This window comes from Mytilus edulis, chromosome 13, assembly GCF_963676685.1.
Source record: "Mytilus edulis chromosome 13, xbMytEdul2.2, whole genome shotgun sequence".
Classification (NCBI taxonomy): Eukaryota; Metazoa; Mollusca; class Bivalvia; order Mytilida; family Mytilidae; genus Mytilus; species Mytilus edulis.
In genome coordinates this window covers 73,090,406-73,109,133 of record NC_092356.1, presented here as the reverse complement: position 1 = coordinate 73,109,133, position 18,728 = coordinate 73,090,406, and the positions used below count along the sequence as shown (strand labels likewise).

General features: G+C 32.1%; 1 protein-coding gene across 1 annotated transcript in view; it reads left to right on the top strand.

The window, feature by feature from the left end:
• LOC139501824 (integrator complex subunit 11-like) overlaps window positions 1-14,944 on the top strand; it is a 33,212-nt gene extending 18,268 nt beyond the window's left edge. Inside the window, exons 12-18 of the mRNA XM_071291041.1 lie at window positions 1,484-1,573; window positions 1,963-2,125; window positions 2,695-2,805; window positions 3,452-3,516; window positions 12,279-12,421; window positions 12,982-13,105; window positions 14,573-14,944. Of these exons, the coding sequence (XP_071147142.1) occupies window positions 1,484-1,573; window positions 1,963-2,125; window positions 2,695-2,805; window positions 3,452-3,516; window positions 12,279-12,421; window positions 12,982-13,105; window positions 14,573-14,629 (753 nt within the window). The 3' untranslated portion in view covers window positions 14,630-14,944. The remainder of the gene's footprint in view (window positions 1-1,483; window positions 1,574-1,962; window positions 2,126-2,694; window positions 2,806-3,451; window positions 3,517-12,278; window positions 12,422-12,981; window positions 13,106-14,572) is intronic.
• Window positions 14,945-18,728: the final 3,784 nt, after the last annotated feature.

Sequence of the window (18,728 nt, the reverse complement as noted above, 5' to 3'; positions counted from 1 at the left end):
TCAGACGAAATTATGCAATAAAGCGGAGTATGCTTATATCCGAAATGCCGAAATACGCAGTCAAATAACATCGATAGAGGAAATCCTGAAGAAAGATGAACATCCATAATCCACTTACAACATATTGAATGATTATTTATTCTAATAAAAGTTATTTGTCTAGTGTTGTGCATTTTTATTTCATTGTTTATTCTTTCAATAAAGTTTATAAACACATTTAGTTTTAGTTTATTTATGTACCGACTTTTCCTTTACCTGAGATACGAAAATAAAATTGTTCTAAAAATAGATTTGTTTCTATAACCCGGATGTACAAATTATATTTTTACACAGTTTATAATCATTTGATACAATAAATGTGTAATGAACTGCCTTTAATGTGCAGTATTTACCGATTGTACAGTGATGTAACACTGTTACAATAACCTCGTTAGTTTCGTATACAGTATACAAAGCAGTTTTAACAGGTAATGGGGCCCTGCACGGGTTATTTGCTGGACACGAGTGTTGAAAGTGAGAAAATATAATAATTTTAAGTTAATGTTCTTTTCAAAAAATATTAAAAATGAAAGATTGATGCATGAAATTCTTCAACCATATATAAATGCCCTGTAATATTTAACATAAATGTAGATCACCCCATGCCAAATTACGAGATTGCACATTGGATAATGATCGATAATTAGCAGGCGTTATTGTTTTAAAAATACACCCAAAATGGGTTACCCCAAAATGTAATCTATGAACAATGTTTGAAATGCAATCAATAATTAACACCTTTTGAGATAGAAGATCATAGAATGGTTGTGTTTTTACAACAATCAGCTGATTGACATCTTTATGACCTCGAGGCTTAAAATAGAATAAGGGAAACTTTACCTGTGTACACATCGAGGCCTTTTTTATAATCATATAAACACGAAAGAAACTGTTTTAAAACTTTATTTAAATAACACAGAAGTAAATGTGAAATAATATAAAAAAATATGATGCATTCAAGAAAAATATACTTACCAAATTGCTGTTTCCGGTCAAAAATCTCGTCAGTTTTAAATAAGCATATCTAGCTGGCGATTATTTTCTATGCAATTAACCGAAATGCCACTTGAGGGGCTATGCATATAACCGTACAATTTAACATTAGATGAATGGGAAATGGTTCTGTGCAGGAGAAAAGTATGCAATTTACCGAATTATGCTATTAAGCGGTATGCAATTAAGTGGAATAGACTGTACTTATTTAATTTCTCCAATGACAATGTGGGGACGTGGGGTATGTGAGCGTGCTCACTAAGGTTCTTTAATTTAAAACAAGATCTCATTCGAGTATGATGAAAAGTGGAGATTGGGAGATATCAGTGATATATAGTACTGGTAACTTGATTGGTTCTGCTTAAAAAAATTCATTATTGATTGAAGTGGTGTTAAATTGCTATCATTTAATCAATTGATCATAATAATTTGTAATTTGAATTTGATTTAGATTATAATGCCAGGATATTGTGTAGCAGGAACTGTGGGTCATAAGATTTTAAATGGTGCTAAGAGATTGGAAATGGAAAATAAACAAACTGTAAGTACTCTACAATACTTGTTATACTTTCCAACCTGACCAAGGAGTAGTGTATAAAAACTCTTGAACATTTTCCTTAGCATGGTCATCACCTTTTCTGTCATAATTGTTATCAAGGAGACAACTTCATGTATACACCAGAGACCACATGATGTAGATGTAAACACATATTAGGGAACTGTATAACCTCCGTCAATAAATATAACCCATAATGTACAGTAAGCTATAAATTAAAGCAATTCAAGAGAGAAAAATAAATAGCTGGATATATGGGGACATAAACCGTTTTGTCAACTATTGACTTTTACATTTTAATGTGCTATAAATTCCAAATACCTTAGAATATGAGAATGTATGGATACAGGTTGTGAATTTGTTTTTGTTTTTAGTTAGAAGTAAAGTTGAGTGTGCAGTACATGTCCTTTAGTGCACATGCAGATGCTAAAGGTATAATGCAGCTGATATCATGGTGTGAACCAAAAAATGTCATGCTGGTTCATGGAGAGGGGGAGAAAATGGAATTCTTAAAAAGCAAGATCCAGCACCAGTTTGGTAAGAACTCATTATGGTCTGTCTACATTGGGTGTGCACATTTACTGTGTGAACTTATGACTTATGAAACAGTCTGTTTACATCAAAAAGTAAAATAACTAAAACACCAAACTGACCAAACTCCTAGGAAAATTCAAAACTGAATGTCCCTAATCAAATGGCAGAATCAAAAACTCAATCACATCAAATGAATGGACGACAACTGTCATAGTCCTGACATGGTACAGGCATTTTCTTGTGTAGATTGCTCAAATTTATTGTATAAACATTTTACACAGGTGTAGTGAGTAATTTGTACATGGTAGAACTATGTGTTCCACTTTAATGATAATTGACTTGGTTTTCCAGTTTTCTTACCAAACGTTGGTGGTTCTCTCAAGGCACTACTGCTTGATCTGCCAATAAAAAGTGGTTTCAATAGTGCTGAAAGTGGCACTTAACACCAAAAATCAATCAATCAATCAATTATATTGTGGCTCTTTGATAATGTTTAACAATATCAGTCAATATATAGATGATCTAATAACCTGAATATGAACTCATACATGTGATAACTTTGTTAATTGTAGGTATTGACTGTTTCAAACCCGCGAATGGAGAAACAGCAGTCATTCACACCAAGCATAACATACCAGTAGATGTTTCTTTACCTTTACTCAAAAGGGAGGCTTCAAAACTAGGTAATTATTAATTTTAACTGTTTGAAAAGTACATTTTTTTAACATACACAATTATGCCAATATATTAGAAATAAATTTGAACAAATGTTCAGATTTTCTAAATACAAGTTTCCATTGAAGATAAAATGTTAAGATTTATTGATAACTTAGTGTGAATAATTCTTTATAAATAATTTGGCAAGGATTTTTAGAGAATTGATTGTTTTAGAGGTGGGAATGCACTTCTATTACAACTTGATTCTGTTCTCATTATTTAAGAAAGAAGTCTGAACAGATATAGGAAATAATCAAATAAAATATTTTGCATGGTGATATACAATCTTGATCACCAGCCTGTAAACTCTCATGTTGTGAGTTCAAACCCTGCTCATGAGAATCTGTGTTTGACTCCCACCTTAATTGACATAGATTACCATTTGTCCTGCAGGGGATTATGATAAGATCATACTCTTGTTTCCTCAGCAAATAAATTCTGGTTACCATGATATAACCATTGGTGATTAAAGTGGTTTAAGCACCAACATACAAAATATCAAACATAAATATTTTCAAAAGTGAATATCTTTTCCATGAAAGAATGTTAACAAATGCTCATTTCTTTGATTTTCTGTCATTTACATATTCATATACCTTTTGTATCCTTTAGGGTCTTTACCACCAGATCCAAAGAGACCAAAGACATTCCATGGTGCCCTAGTTATGAAGGGAACAGTATGTATAAGTTAATGACAATATTTAGGATGTTATCTGTATAACTGTCTATCTGTGTAGTGCCAATATGTAATTAAAGAAAGTTTGGTACAGACCTTCTAAAATTCAAACTGACCATTATTCCGTGCGTTCATCGTGTATTGTGCGTGTTGCGTGCGTGCATCGTGCGTGTATCGTGCGTGTACCAATCGTGCGTTCATCATTCATCGTTCCGTGTAACGTGCGTGCATCGTGTATTCTTAATCGTGTATCGTGCGTGTATCGTGCGCTCATCAATCATTCATTCTTAACCGTGTATCGTGCGTGTATCGTGCGTTCATCCATCATTCATTCTTAACCGTGTATCGTGCGTTCGTCAATCGTGTATAATTGTGTATATCAGATAACGTGCATTTGTCAAACGTTCATCTCTAATTGTGTAACTTTCACACATTGCGGTTTTTATATGATAGTCGGTTATAGAGCTCACCAAAGCTTATATTTTTTCTCACGGTTAAAGTATATACATATATGTATATATACAACTCGTCTAAACATTAACCCAACAATGTTAGATCTGTAAATTTGCTTTCGCAAATTTTTTGTTCTTCCCTCGCCAGGATTCGAACCCATACTACTGAGAAATCGTGACAACAAATCGCCTGCCCGGTAACCGGTGCGCTAGACCACACGACCACCTTGGCTTCACAATATATATGTTCCGACTTTAAATAAAATTTACAGTCATACGTGTACTTACTTTCTTGTGAACGCTTAATTAAGTTCATTGTACATAACGTTCACTTTTTGTGTAAATATTTCGTGGTTATTCAGTGAATCTTGACTGGGACTGACACATATATAATTATATTGATATAATGATACATGTACGTACAAACAATAACATGATTTTGACATTTCTACGACAGAAGAGTTAAAATTGGAATTTCTATTCAATTGAGCGAAATGAACTTAAAAATATACTATTGTTAACAATATTCTGTCAATTAAAAACAAAAGTGCTTGTGCAAAATTTAAATGTGGGGTAGCTCCACTAAAAAAAATAGAAACTGGAAAGTATGAAAGAAAAGAAGTCCACGAGATGACATGTGTTGAAGCTCTACTATTGAAGATGAACTTCGTGTCATTCTAAAATGCCCATTATATGTAGGTTTAAGACGAATATTATACATTTTAATGAACATTTTAACCTATGATTATCAGATAGCGAAATTTTTTATTTTTATTTAATAACGGCAATGTTGCTGCTATAGTCGCCAAAAACACCAACAATATTTTATTGAAAAGAAACTATACAAATCCTTGGTTGAACTAGGCTAGATTATAATTCTTCGCTTATTTGGCAAACTCATATGCTACTAAGATATTTTCAAATATTTAAGTTTTGATAAATACCATTATAAATATCATTTTTGTCTTAGTTTCTGGTGGTCACATGCACGTAATGTTATTCCATTGAGAAAATACAATATACAAGATTGTCGGGCAAATGTGGATTGCGGATTAAAATGTTAAATGTCAAACTTGAATTAACAAATTAAACTTAGGCGAATTACCACGAATATGTTTATTTCTTCAACAGTGTTTGAATTCTCTGTTCTTAATTTCATTAAAACTAAGCTAAATATGTTTTGTAGAAAATTGAATAAAAATAAACATTATATGTATTTGAAGGCATTATTTTAATTAAACAAATATAAGATCAGGCAAACATAACATGTATTCCTTAAAAAAAAGAATGATTTTAAATTGAGGAACTTTTAAAACTTGTGTGAAATTGAATTTATAAGTTTAAGATATAATCTTGTTTTTTATTATTATTTTTTTTATAAAATAGTTTAATATATGGTATTATCAAGGATTTGTATAGTATCTATACAAATCCTTGGTATTATCATAACAAGTCTTTCTCGTTTGAATTGTTTTACATTGTCTTATCGGGGCCTTTCATAGCTCACTATGCGATATGGGCTTTGCTCATTGTTGAAGGCCGTGCGGTGACCTATAGTTGTTAATGTCTGTGTCATTTTGGTCTTTTGTGGATAGTTGTCTCATTGGCAATCATACCACATCTTCTTTTTTATATTTATTTGAATGGAACACTTTCACGGATTCATTTTTCATTGTGTTCATGGTTGCATATCAATGACACCGTTTTTAATGTATGTCTAAAAGATTATTATCCGAAAAAATTTTACAATAGTACGTTGTTGACTAGGTTGGTCTCCTCCGTAAAACATCCAGTATTCCTTCGGAATATACAAATATTAAGGTATTGTCAAGAATTTCAATAACGACCGGGAAACCTTCTATGATTATTAAACCTTCTATGATTATTAAACCTTCTATGATATTTAAAGAATGACGGATGTTTATTTCGGTGCGCCTAAACACTGCTAAGGAGTGCTTAGTGCACTAAGGACTATACAATTCCACCTGAGACTACTAATGTTATAACCTCTTCTCGCATTTTGCGCTTTGGGTAATAGTTTTCTTCGACAAAATACTGCCTTGAACTCAATTTTGGTATAAATATAAAGAAGCCACAATTTGGTTCTGAAATGGATACTTTTTACACACCAAAAGCTAGGTAGAGCCTATCCCTTAATGGATATAGGCTCTTAAATTCGGCAATGTTCAGAGACAGTGCTATGGTTCATTGTGTTAGCAAGTCAAGGTCGCTAAACTCTCATTATCCGTTTAGAGATTTTCTGAAAATACAATCGCTTTTGCCTTATTCGAAACTAAAACATAACCAAATATAACTGGTGGCTTTCGGCTGTCAACTGTTCTTTTCGGGATTCTCTTGAATAATTATTTTTAATAAAAGTGACAATTTTTATGATCTTAAAAGAAAAAAAAATCCACAATAAAACATATGAGTCAGTAGGAAAGTTGCTTCTTTTATGCTTAAATTAATATAAGTTTCAATTGTATAAATTTTATGCAATTAGAAAGTTCTTAATAATCAGTCAATTATCCTTACATTGTGCAACACAAAGAGTTAAAAAAAGGAAAGAAAAAAGTGTATTCCGACAAACTTGTTTACATATATTACAGAAACTTTAATAAAATAAATGAAATATTTTTTTTTTTTAAATTGTGTTATTATATAGAGAATAATACATGGCAACATACGTATCATATGTCGTATCATCAAAAGACACTGATATCACCCAAGGGCCTTTAGGCCCGAGGAATGATACGGAATGTGATACAAATTTTGCCATGTTTTATATGCTTTATCATATATTTCAACAGGAGAGTTATATTATATGAACTGTTTTCTGATCCATAGCACTGGGTTACCTTCAGTTCTACCATGGAAGTAATATAGTAAAATTTAAATATTACTTCCATGGTTCTACTAAAATCTGAAAAGAACTGCTCAATTACTTATCCAAAGCACCTAGGTTACCTTACAATTTGTGTGCTGTTGTTTTAAAAATATTTTGTTTATTATTGTATTTTTTTGTATAAGTAGGGGTGTGATAAAGGATATGCAATAAAGGGTAGGGATGTGATGAAGGGTATGCGATAAGAAGATGTGGTATAATTGCCAATGAGACAACTCTCCACAAGAGACCAAAATGACACAGATATCAACAACTATAGGTCAACATACAGCCTTAAACAATGAGCAAAGCCCATACTGCATGGTCAGCGATAACAGGTCCCGAAATGACAATGTAAAAAAATTCAAACGAGAAAACTAACAGCATTATTTATGTACATAAAATGAACGAAAAAGAAATGTGTAACACATAAACAAACGACGACCACTGAATTTTATGGTAAACTATGACTTAAATTCTTCAAGATTGGTGCAAATTATATAAGATTCTTCGATCTCCTGGAAAACATCGCCAACCAACATATTAACTTCAGTATGGTGATGCAGCATCTTACCAGAGGCTGATTTGTCCGGGCCCCCTCCTTTTTGGGAAAAAAAATGGTTGCTTATATAGGGAATCACTGAAGCATGACTCGAGCGGCCCCCTCTTAGGTCAGTCAGGGGGCCCCCAATTTCTGGATCCGCCACTGCTTACATCCTCAATCTTTGAAACTAGATGAACTTTGAACATTCAAATGTGTACATCAGTGCCTTGTTTTTAATAATATGAACTATATGGAAATAATTCTTATGTCTATGTATTAGAGCTTTTTTCTCATGCTATTATTTATAACCTGTACATTTTCTATATTTAATTTTAGTAGGCAAATTTAAAACTGGGGTTTGAATTCAGTGTCGATTCAGAGATGAAATATTTGTTAAGATAGCATATTTGTCTTTAAATTTATTTATTCATTGAGATATGAAATATCCATAGACAATTTGTCATATCTAATAAGACTTTATTTACAAAATATAACACGAGTAAAAAAATCAGAAAAGGAAGAGCAGCTATAAAAAAGAATTATTTAAAAAGTGGGACACCAAACATAAATAGTATTTCTTAGTAGAATTTGACATCAATATAACAAATAATAACTAATTGCAATACTAACAAAACATAACTCAATCACAATGTTTACAGAAGCTCCCATTTCGCCTTAGTTAATTCTTATGTACCTGAAAATTTGTACTAAATTAAGGCAAACTGGGATTAATTTTATATAATTATTTTGACAGCTAAGGCGAAATGAGAATTTACTATATCCGTTATTATTACGTAATATATATTACATAAGTCCTGTGTCCAGGTGGACATAACGGGCCCATAATAATAACATGTGATTTGTATGTCAGGTGAAGGTGACAACGGGTGGTATGTATACTAAAATGTTTATCGTCTTCCATTATACATGATGGTGTGAATTGGGGTTTATAGAAGGAAATTATAGACACAAAAAAAATAAAGAATACAGAAAATAACCAGACAAACATATAGAAAAGAAATGATACGGTACTATGTGGAATAAAGAATGATCGGCAAAAGGTAAAACGAATTATAGAACAAATTTCCTAAAATTATAGAATACAGAAATAATTAATCCCCATTCAGACCCTCATGATCTGACAATTATGGGCATGCAATACAGTTTTAGACCGACAGTGATTTTTTTACAAAATCAATTTGACCATGTGTATATGTGCTAAAAATTATATCTTCATTTGCTAAATCTAAAAGACAAATGCATGGGTTTGAATCATTCGACATTTACTTGATATTTCGGTTTCTTGGACATTTCTGTCCTTTGAGCAAACACCCTTGACATTTAATGTTTCAAAAGATAAAGATATGCAGATTTCGGTAAAGAGATAAGGAATATCTTCGTTACAAAATTGGGTTCTTACTACATTTGTGTAACAATTCTTTCTTTAAAATAATTGATTTTTGTTAAAAGAAATTGATTTAAGAAAAAAACGCTATTTTTGTTGTATATTTATCTAGTTAATAAAGTTGTTAATCTCTTCTTAATAGTTGGAACAAAATCTCCATACGGTATGAAGCCAAATGTTATTTCCAAAAAGAAAGGACATATGCTCTTAAGCTAATGGTTAAATCTGGGGAAAATGCATCTTTTCCCGATATTTCACAGTTTGACGTCGCGCACATAACCTTTACGGCAGAAATTTTAAATGTGTCGATAAAAAGAAAGATTTCTTTTAGTAAGTGAATTTCTGTCAAAAATCATTATATAGGAAACTATTATTAAGGTCATATAATATGTGATAAGACTGATAATAAAATACTAATTCAATGCCATGCAATAAGGTTTAAATGCTGAAAGTTTTTAGAAGAAAGAGTTTAATGTCTGCTTTTTTAGATTAATTCTGCGAACTGTTTTTGTCTGCAAAAACAACAAATCTAGAGATAAAGAGAATCACAACTTATTGAATAAAATGGAGGATTGAAATGGAGAATGTGTCAAAGAGACAACAATCCGACCAAAGAGCAGAAAATGGTGCGTCTAAACACGCTCAGGACTCCTAAGAGTTATAATATGCTACTAAGGACTAAAAAGGGTGCGGTACAATGTAAACAAATTTCTTATCTAGATAGAGATTGATATTTAATGCAGATATTCAAATTTAATCAATAAAAGATCACAAATGATAATTGAACAATGCCTGTGCCGGTTTTCGAAAATCACTGAACTATAAGACACGTGTCAAAATTACATAACTGATAACACTATTACCTTAAAAAATAATTATTTGGATAAGAAAATTACCCTGACATTTAGATATATTTACCCCAAAAAGATGTTTTTAAATTTTTAAAAAATCATTTAATATGCATCGTTTTATGATTAAATGAAAAAAATATAGAAAATTGTTAAGCTGGTTTTTTTTTCAGGAAGGAAAATAATGTTTGCATCGAGAAAAATACCCCCTCCCCTATAAATGATCATTAATTTACCTAAGTGGGGCTTAAATTTGGACACCGATCTCGAGGCCTGACTGCCTTATACAACAGATTACGAACAACAAACAGTGGATATACACCCAGAGGGATACACCAATTGATATGTATGAAAGACAACGACGGACACAAAATGATTGCACTGAATAATTTCAACTACCATTGAGATCGATTTTTACAAATCTCCTTATCAAATTAGACATTTATTTAAAAAAAAACTTGGGATATGGCGTTCATTATCACTGGACTAGTATATATTTGTTTAGGGGCCAGCTGAAGGACGCCTCCGGGTGCGGGAATTTCTCGCTACATTGAAGACCTGTTGGTGACCCTCTGCTGTTGTTTTTTATTTGGTCGGGTTGTTGTCTCTTTGACACATTCCCCATTTCCATTCTCAATTTTATTGGGATGTCTATTACCATTTGGTTTCAAATTGGAATTAAAAATTTCATTTTCCCAAAGAGTTTTAGGTAAAACCCCGAGAATCTCACCTCCTAGAAATTTGAAGTGTCAGGATGTTTGAAAATATGTATGAATTTTCTTATAGGAATATAAACAAATTCAGTATGTATACTGTACAAAAAAAGACCAGACACAAATTGTCTCTTATATTGTTTAATTCAGTTTTACTGAGAACAAAATTTGATTAATTGATTATTTAGTGGTTGTTTAAACGTCCAGTGGCAAAAATTTCATGCATATTCAGGACGGAAAGTCGTTTCAGAAGTATATTATGAAGTATTTGGTATTACAAATGTTTAAATTTTCTCATTATTTGGTAAATGTCTTTTTCGTAGCTAGTTCTAATTAATTTGTACGAATAAAATTTTTCTGACAAAATAATATCTTTTGCTCTAAATCAACACATACGATTCTGATAACAATGGATAATATAAGGAACATTGTAACTTAAATAAAAAAAAAAGAGATTATGATTGTTTAATCAGTTGTTATATCAGTTCGCTCGTGTCAGTTGGATCACTGATTTTCGGCCATATCAAGGAAAAACCGACACGTTCTAAATATAATTGTTCAACTACTCATTTATTGGTGAAATTAATAACCTAAGATGTCCTGTTGATAAGTATATATGTACAGAACTACAAAAATGTGCAGTGCATGTTAACCTAAAAGAATCAAATAGTTTCTGCTATGCTTGTAGTTACAATATTTTTTTTAGATATATACATATATAATCGTTTATAAAATTTATCCGTCAGAGTGAAAAAATATATATAACATGTAAATAAAAATACATAGATCATTCATTCATTGCAATAAATTATATCACACATGTAGTTTCTAGTTTCAAATAATTTCTAGAACCAGTCACTGTCTGTAGATATAATGCGTCGGACATTGTATGCATAACAATAAAATTTTGATTTTTTAACTGTATGAAATAAAATGAGTAAGGGTTTCGCGGAACACAATGTCTCGCCTTCGTTTGCCGTAAACTTGAACTATCAGGAAGAACAAAATCAAGACACTATATTTTGTTTGTTAGGAGCTTCTGTCCAAGTTCACAAATATTTTCGGTGCCTAAAAATAGCCGACTTTAATTAAGTTATTAGAGTCTGATCTGGCAAAATAGCATATTATCTATTATGCTGGTATCGGCAAAACAACTACAAGTATTGCCTTTAATTAAAATGCATATCAATTTTAAATACTATTCTAAATAAAATAGCTTTAAGAATCGTGTAAAAAGCGTTCGTTGTTCATTCGTCAATGAATCATTCAACGTGCGTGTATCGTGCGTGCGTGTATCGTGCGTGTATCGTGTTTTTATCATTCATCGTGCATCGTGCGTGTATCGTGCGTTCATCATTCATTTTGCGTTAATCCTCCGTGTAACGCTCATCGCTCATCGTGCGTGTGTCGTGTATCGTGCGTGTACCGTGCGTGTATCGTGCATTCACCGTGCGTGTATCGTGCGTGCGTGCGTGTATCGTGCGTGTGGTCAGTTTGAATTTTAGAAGGTCTGTATATATATACTTCACTTCGTTTTTGATTGAGAGTTAAGTCATTCCAATTGATATTTTATAGTGTGTATTTCTATGTTGTGAAGTTATACTACTGTTTCAGAAAAGGAAGAAGGTTTGGTAACATTAAAACGTTTAATCCCGCTGTTGTTGTTTGCACCTTTCCTAAGTCAGGAATCTGATGTTCAATGGTTGTTGTTTGTTTATGTTTTTTTTTTTTATATAGACAGTAAAGTCACAACTTTTAAAAAGTAAACCATTATATGTCAAAGCAAGCTATAAAGGGCCCCAAAAAATTCAAACGGGAAAATCAACGGTCTAATCTATATAAAAAACAAGAAACAAGGACGCATAGAAAAAACCATCCATTAAAGAGTGGTTTACAAATTTGACTTTTTCTTTTCAGAAACTTCAATTGGTTGATCCAGGATTAGCCTTGAAGGATTTAGGTCTAGAGGAACACAATCTCAGATTTACATCGACAGTCATGTTAGAGGAGGAAGGACAGACAACTCAAACAGCAGATAGAATATACCAACTTGTTAAAACGTAAGAAATATAACTGTCTTAAGGTGGTACATAACACTACAGGGAGACAACTCTGTAAAGTCAGCTGAACGTTTTAATCACATTATATTGTTAAAAAAAATATGAAGCTTTTTCATGATCAAAACTAGTTTTTGTCAAACTGCTATATATCCAACAATTTTTTTCTGATAATGTGTCTGTTTCAAATTTTTTGAAATTTTGATATTTTTGTCAAAGGGTCAAGGTGAATATTTTATGAAAATTAAACAGGCTGAATTAATTTCAGTCGAGGTGTTTGATACCACCTTAATTATCAATTTACATGAGTATTGCTATCTTTTATTAGTGATTTTTTCAGCCCTTTAAAAGGTTAATAGATGTTGTAAAGTCATAAATATTGATGTGGAAATTTAGATTGGAATTGCAGTGGTTGATCCAAGGGGCATAGAGTGAGTAGATCCTTATATTTTTAAACAACTTTATGACCACACCATATCAACAACACAAGTTTTTTACAAATATGTATAAGGAGCTTTATTCGTAGAATAGAAATCATTAAAGTATTTGCTTTAATTTTTCAGAAATCTAAAAGAATTTCCTGTGAGTTATTCCTCTGACGGGTCTATTAGTATATCTGATTCTGTGTTGGTCCAGGTCTCAGGAGATGAAGAGTCTAAATCAGTCTTAGTATCATGGTCACATCAGGTAAGTACATTATTATACTGTGGATTCATTATATATATAATAATTGATGGATACCAATTTTCGTGGATTTTGTGGTACATCGGGAACCAAGAAAATTGCAAATTTTCTAAAGGAATGTATGCAGACTTTGCCAAACCACAAAATTAAATATCCATGCAAGTTTTTCTCAAACCAAAACATTGGTACCCACGAAAAAAAATGAATCCACAGTATCTTAGATTTATTTGTTTTATTTTTCATACCCCATGAAAAAAAAAGCTTTTGTCCAGCAATTCAACAGATTTGGAAACCTACAGCTTGAATATACAAATAAGAATATTTAAAAATTCTTGTTATTTTACAATCTGTTTTCTGTATATTTGATAACACACAAGTATAAGCCAGACGGATCTTTTTCGAGCCAAAATTAAAAGTTTTCAAAAGTTTGTAGTTTTATTTTTTTAACACTATACAATGGTATATATTATTTATGAAAATGTAAATATTTGGAGTGTCCACAGTAAAATGTCTTGAAAGATATCTTTTATACATTTAAATCCTCAAACAAGTTTAGTTTTAAGAGATCACTTGTAAGTAGAAGATATGTACCAATCATCAGGTTTTATATAGTCAAATATTAGCTACAAGTCACAATAGTAAGTCTTTAAAAGAGTTAGTGCTGATATTGTTTCAAAAAGGCTTCATACTTTGTGGAGCAGCTGATAGTTTACAATATCAAAAAGGAAAATAACCAAAATGTCAAAGAAAATTAAAACTAATAGTCACTTTTTACCAAATAGCAAAATCAAAAGCTCATACACATCAAAGGAATTAAAAACAACTCTCATATTCCTGATGACTTGGTACAGCCATTTCCTAAATAATACTAATTCTAATGCAAATTTTATGTAACAATTATTTTCATTGGCCAAAAGTTACAGTCAAATCCACAGTTGACCAGTCGTAACTAAAGAGAGACTTGCCATTCTGAATTCATTGGATTAACAAATGTTCTATTACTACAATATTATTAAAAATAAAACAACACCTACTAGTACCTAACAAACACTGTTTAGATGTGATTTTATCCTAATTTGAATTATAGAAGTAAAGAAATAACCTTTAGTTTGTAAGTTTCATTTGTATGACGTCATGTTTATATATATAATTAGCCATGACCTCTTTGAGCCAAAATCATTCATGAAGTTTCCAGAAATTTTTTTGATTACAAATTTATACCATTTATCAAGCTCTGTCGGATTATTTCTTTTTATAAAGCATTAGAATTGGAATAACCGTACTGTAGTTGAAGAGTTGCCACCGTCAATTTTGATTTGACCGTGTCAACTCTTCAGCTACAGTAGTATACACATAACATACATGCAATAATTTCTTAAGATCTATTTTTTTTTCTAATTGCCATTCTTAACTTTTAAAGTTTGACTTACACAATTTGTTTTCTAAATAAAAGATTGTTACTTGTTTTAGGATGAAGATGTTGGTAGTTTTCTACTAAAGTTGTTAAAGGAGCAGTTAGACACCTGAAATGATGGTACCTTCATCAGCTGTTGAAGAGTTGCATCATATCTTTAAATAGTATTCTGCAGATAGAAGAAGTTTCCTGCTAGGAGAATTGATATAGACTAAAGATTGTGTTTGTGAAAGACGTCATGTGCTGTACCATACACAATTATAAATACTGATGGCATATTTTGTGTATAAAGTATGGTGCATTTTCAAGTGCTATGTAATGACAGTGACAATGTTTATCTATGTGCTATTGAATCAAGGTTCCTTGTTATATTAAACAACATAGGAAGCTCAATAAAGTAGAAATGTTTTCTCTAAATTGTCATATAAGCTGTGTATTGATTTTAATTTCACTCCAGATAGGGTTGTGCGTAATGGATGCCATGCATAAACAAGATTTCGTCCTCAAAATGTAGAGCTTCAGGGGCCAAGTGGTATAAGGAGTCAAAAGACTTTAAGACTAGCCTGTCAACTCTAAGATTGCTTGTTTGAATCCCACAAATGGCAGGTGCACTCTGACTCTGATCTTAATTGACTAAGATCGTCAGTTTTTGTCTCGCTTAATGGAATTAAAAAGCAGTACATAGGTATGCTGTTTCCAGTGTTGGGTGTATTTGCTTAGTTGACATAATTTAGTTTTTGATAAGGTCAGTTCAAGGGAACCATAATGTAGGCCAATGTTAATTGGTATTCAGTCGTAAAAGCATAAGCAAATAGCACATCTCATTTTTATGGAGAATATTTTTCCCTGGTCTCTCAGTCATTATTTAGTTCAATATTTGCATTATCAAAATAACAAATAAGCAATACATATCTTTGTGATAACAGTTTATCCGACCAAATGTCACTGATTCTTTTGGAGCATTCTTACTTTCTCCACCAATAAAAACTTAACACCATGAAATCGCCCTTAGAGGACCTTTCTACCCATCCAGAGCACATATCACCCCTAGAGGACCTGTCTATTGCTGAATGGGATGTTAAACACTATTCAATGTATCAATCAATCTCCGAAATGTGATCTAGAACATATCTGAAATGTTGATAATAAGCGCTATGAAAGAAACATGAGCATCAATAGAAACTCAGAAGATGAAGGGAGACCAGCAAAATCATAGCAAAAATTGAAGAAAAAAAAACAACAAAAAACAGCAGATGAAATACAATATAAAAAACTAAGGAATTAACAAGAAGTTTAATCAATCAACAATCTTAGATACAGGTCCTCTAAGGGTTATCTTAGGTGCTCTGGATTGGTAGAATGGTCCTTATATTTTGAAAGACTTAAAAGAGGGACGAAAGATACCAAAGGGACAGTCAAACTCATAAATCTAAAACAAACTGACAACGCCATGGCTAAAAATGAAAAAGACAAACAGAAAAACAATAGCACACACGACACAACATAGAAAACTAAAGAATAAACAACACGAACCCCACCAAAAACTAGGGGTGATCTCAGGTGCTCCGGAAGGGTAAGCAGATCCTGCTCCACATGTGGCACCCGTCGTGTTGCTTATGTGATTACAAATCCGGTAAATAGTCTAATTCGGTAGGTCACATTCATGAAAGGGAAGGGGATTGTAGTTACGACGTAAGGAACATATCCGATATCATTTGTGAAACGGTTATTCCATAACGGTCAACCAACTCGTGATGGCGTCCGTAAAATTTACGAAGGCTTCAAATTAAAAACTTAAAATAGATCTTGAATTATATTTATTATGACATATCTACCAACTTGAACTTTGATTTTGATTATTTGCAAATTTGAAAATTCGGTTTAAAGTAATTATTTAGATCTGCATGTGGTGTGTACATCAATTTTTTTTAAGATTTTGCCAAAATTAAAATTCTCTGATATTTGCATTTGCTACTTAAAATTGCCTGCGTTACATACAGTATAATATTCTCCTTGGGTCCATAACATTTGATTAGTAGCTGCAACTCGGACTTAATTGTGTAACTATGATCAAATTACTCCTATTAATGGTATACTGGTTGTATAATGTTTTTGTCTCGTCTGATTTCTTCCACTGAGATGCGAGACTTACATTTTTGAATATTATTTTGTATAAAGCTTTATATATCAGATGATAGAAGAGCTGGCTATTTATATCTTGTGTACAGCTCATGAGTTAAAAGGGCCCTTTGGTATCATTTGACTATTTTTTGCAAATGCCCTGGCCTATGTCCTAATTTCTCATTTGTCTGCTGTTTATTACTTTACTTCAATAGTCCTAAGATTGCTTGATATTAACAAAGTTTGTTATGTGATTTCGTCTGATGTGTCACAAAAGTTGCAGAATTTACGACAGAGTGAAACTAATCCAAGTGTGATGACACATTATTCTCCACTCACTTTCATGCTTCAGCAGCTGTCGAAAACATTTGGTGTATGGAAGGATTGTAAGGTGTGCATGTCTGCCAGACAGGTATTATTCGTCCTTGCCATTATGTTTATGGTTCATTTAAAATTTCTGTATTTTATCTCGGATACTAAAAGTTATAGGCTAACACCATTTGGTCTATGGGATGATATTGATGTGTCCATGTCTGTCTGACAGAGACCGTTTAACCTTGACCGATATCATTGGTCATTGGTTGATGTTAAGTTTCTGTAGTTTAGTTCTTTTCTTCTACTTAGTTATGCTTCAATGAACAAGGGTGTAGCTAAATTTAAAGACTTGTCTCATTTCAATCTTGAAATCCATTGATGATACTATCACTCTCAACATATCCCCCCCCCCCCCTTCCCAATTGACTTTTAATTCCATGATCACATATATAGTTTCCTATTAACTTTTCTTTCCCATCAATTTATTTTTGATATTTTGGCTTCATGTGACCTTGATTCCTTCACTTTTGTTTTCCAGTAAAAGTAGCAATACTCTTTTGATCTGAGCGTCACTGATGAGTCCTATGTAGACGAAACATGCGTCTGGCGTGTCAAATTATAAACTTGGTACCTTTAATAATTACAGTTAGTATTGTACGTCTTGAGTCATTTATTTTACTCTTTTAAGCGTTGTACTATTTTCATTTTTGGGTTTCCAATGATTTTTCTATACTTTTATATGATATACCGGTAGTAATTATAATTTGGCATGATATGTGATATTCAAATCGTTTCTCTTTACAACATAGCTATATAGGTTTGTGTCATAATTTGAGCTAATATTGGAAGTCAATAAATTGTAATAGTGATTTTTGCCGTGCAGGTTTTAAATAGTGTTTATCGGATTTCTGGTGTTAAATATTGCATTTGATGACGAGGTAAGATCCAGTAGCTAATAGACTAAAGCATGGTTTTGTTTTTTCTTCTCTTCAATATTTTTCATTCATTTGGATAACATCGATGTGTGCGAAATACCATTCTTTAGTTTAAACATATTTATTTATAGTGGATTGGGAAACGAGTTTGTCAATCTTATTTTACCGTATTTGCTATTCTGCTGTTTGTTGCTTTTAGGTTACCTTCTTCATTGTTGTCATTTGACTTTGATGCTAATGTATTTTGAAGCATTTCGGTCCGTAGCGTGTTTTCAATGGACTTCTCCATTCGATAGGTTAATCAAAAAGCAACAGATTTCGGAATTTTCTTGTTCTAGCGAGTTGACACACAGTTTTGCTTTGTTGTCATCCTTTAAGCACCATTCATTTGAGGTTTCTTCCGAGTAAACAATTGCATGGTATGCTCGATTGTACATCCAAATCATCATTTGTATCTCCTATGATAATTTCACGGATTTCGTTGTGTTTTTTTAGTGCTGAACTCTTATAACTGGTATTCTGATAGATAGTGCTTACTTCACTTTGCTGGAAGGTTTGCTGAAGTTTTAAATTTATTTCTATACCATAGTCATCATCTATTGGTTTTTGTATACTATTTTGTCATTTCTTCCATAAAATCGAAACTCCATTATATCCTCGAGGCAGGTTGTGGAATACAACTCGCTATTAGTGGATATTACAGCCCTTACATGTAACAAATTGTGAGACTTTAATAAAATATTTGTCTTGTTTTGTTAGGAGGTTTAAATCTATTTACCTGTACCGTCCGACTAGGAATATTATTTGCTACCAGATGTTATAATATAGGACTTTAATAAAC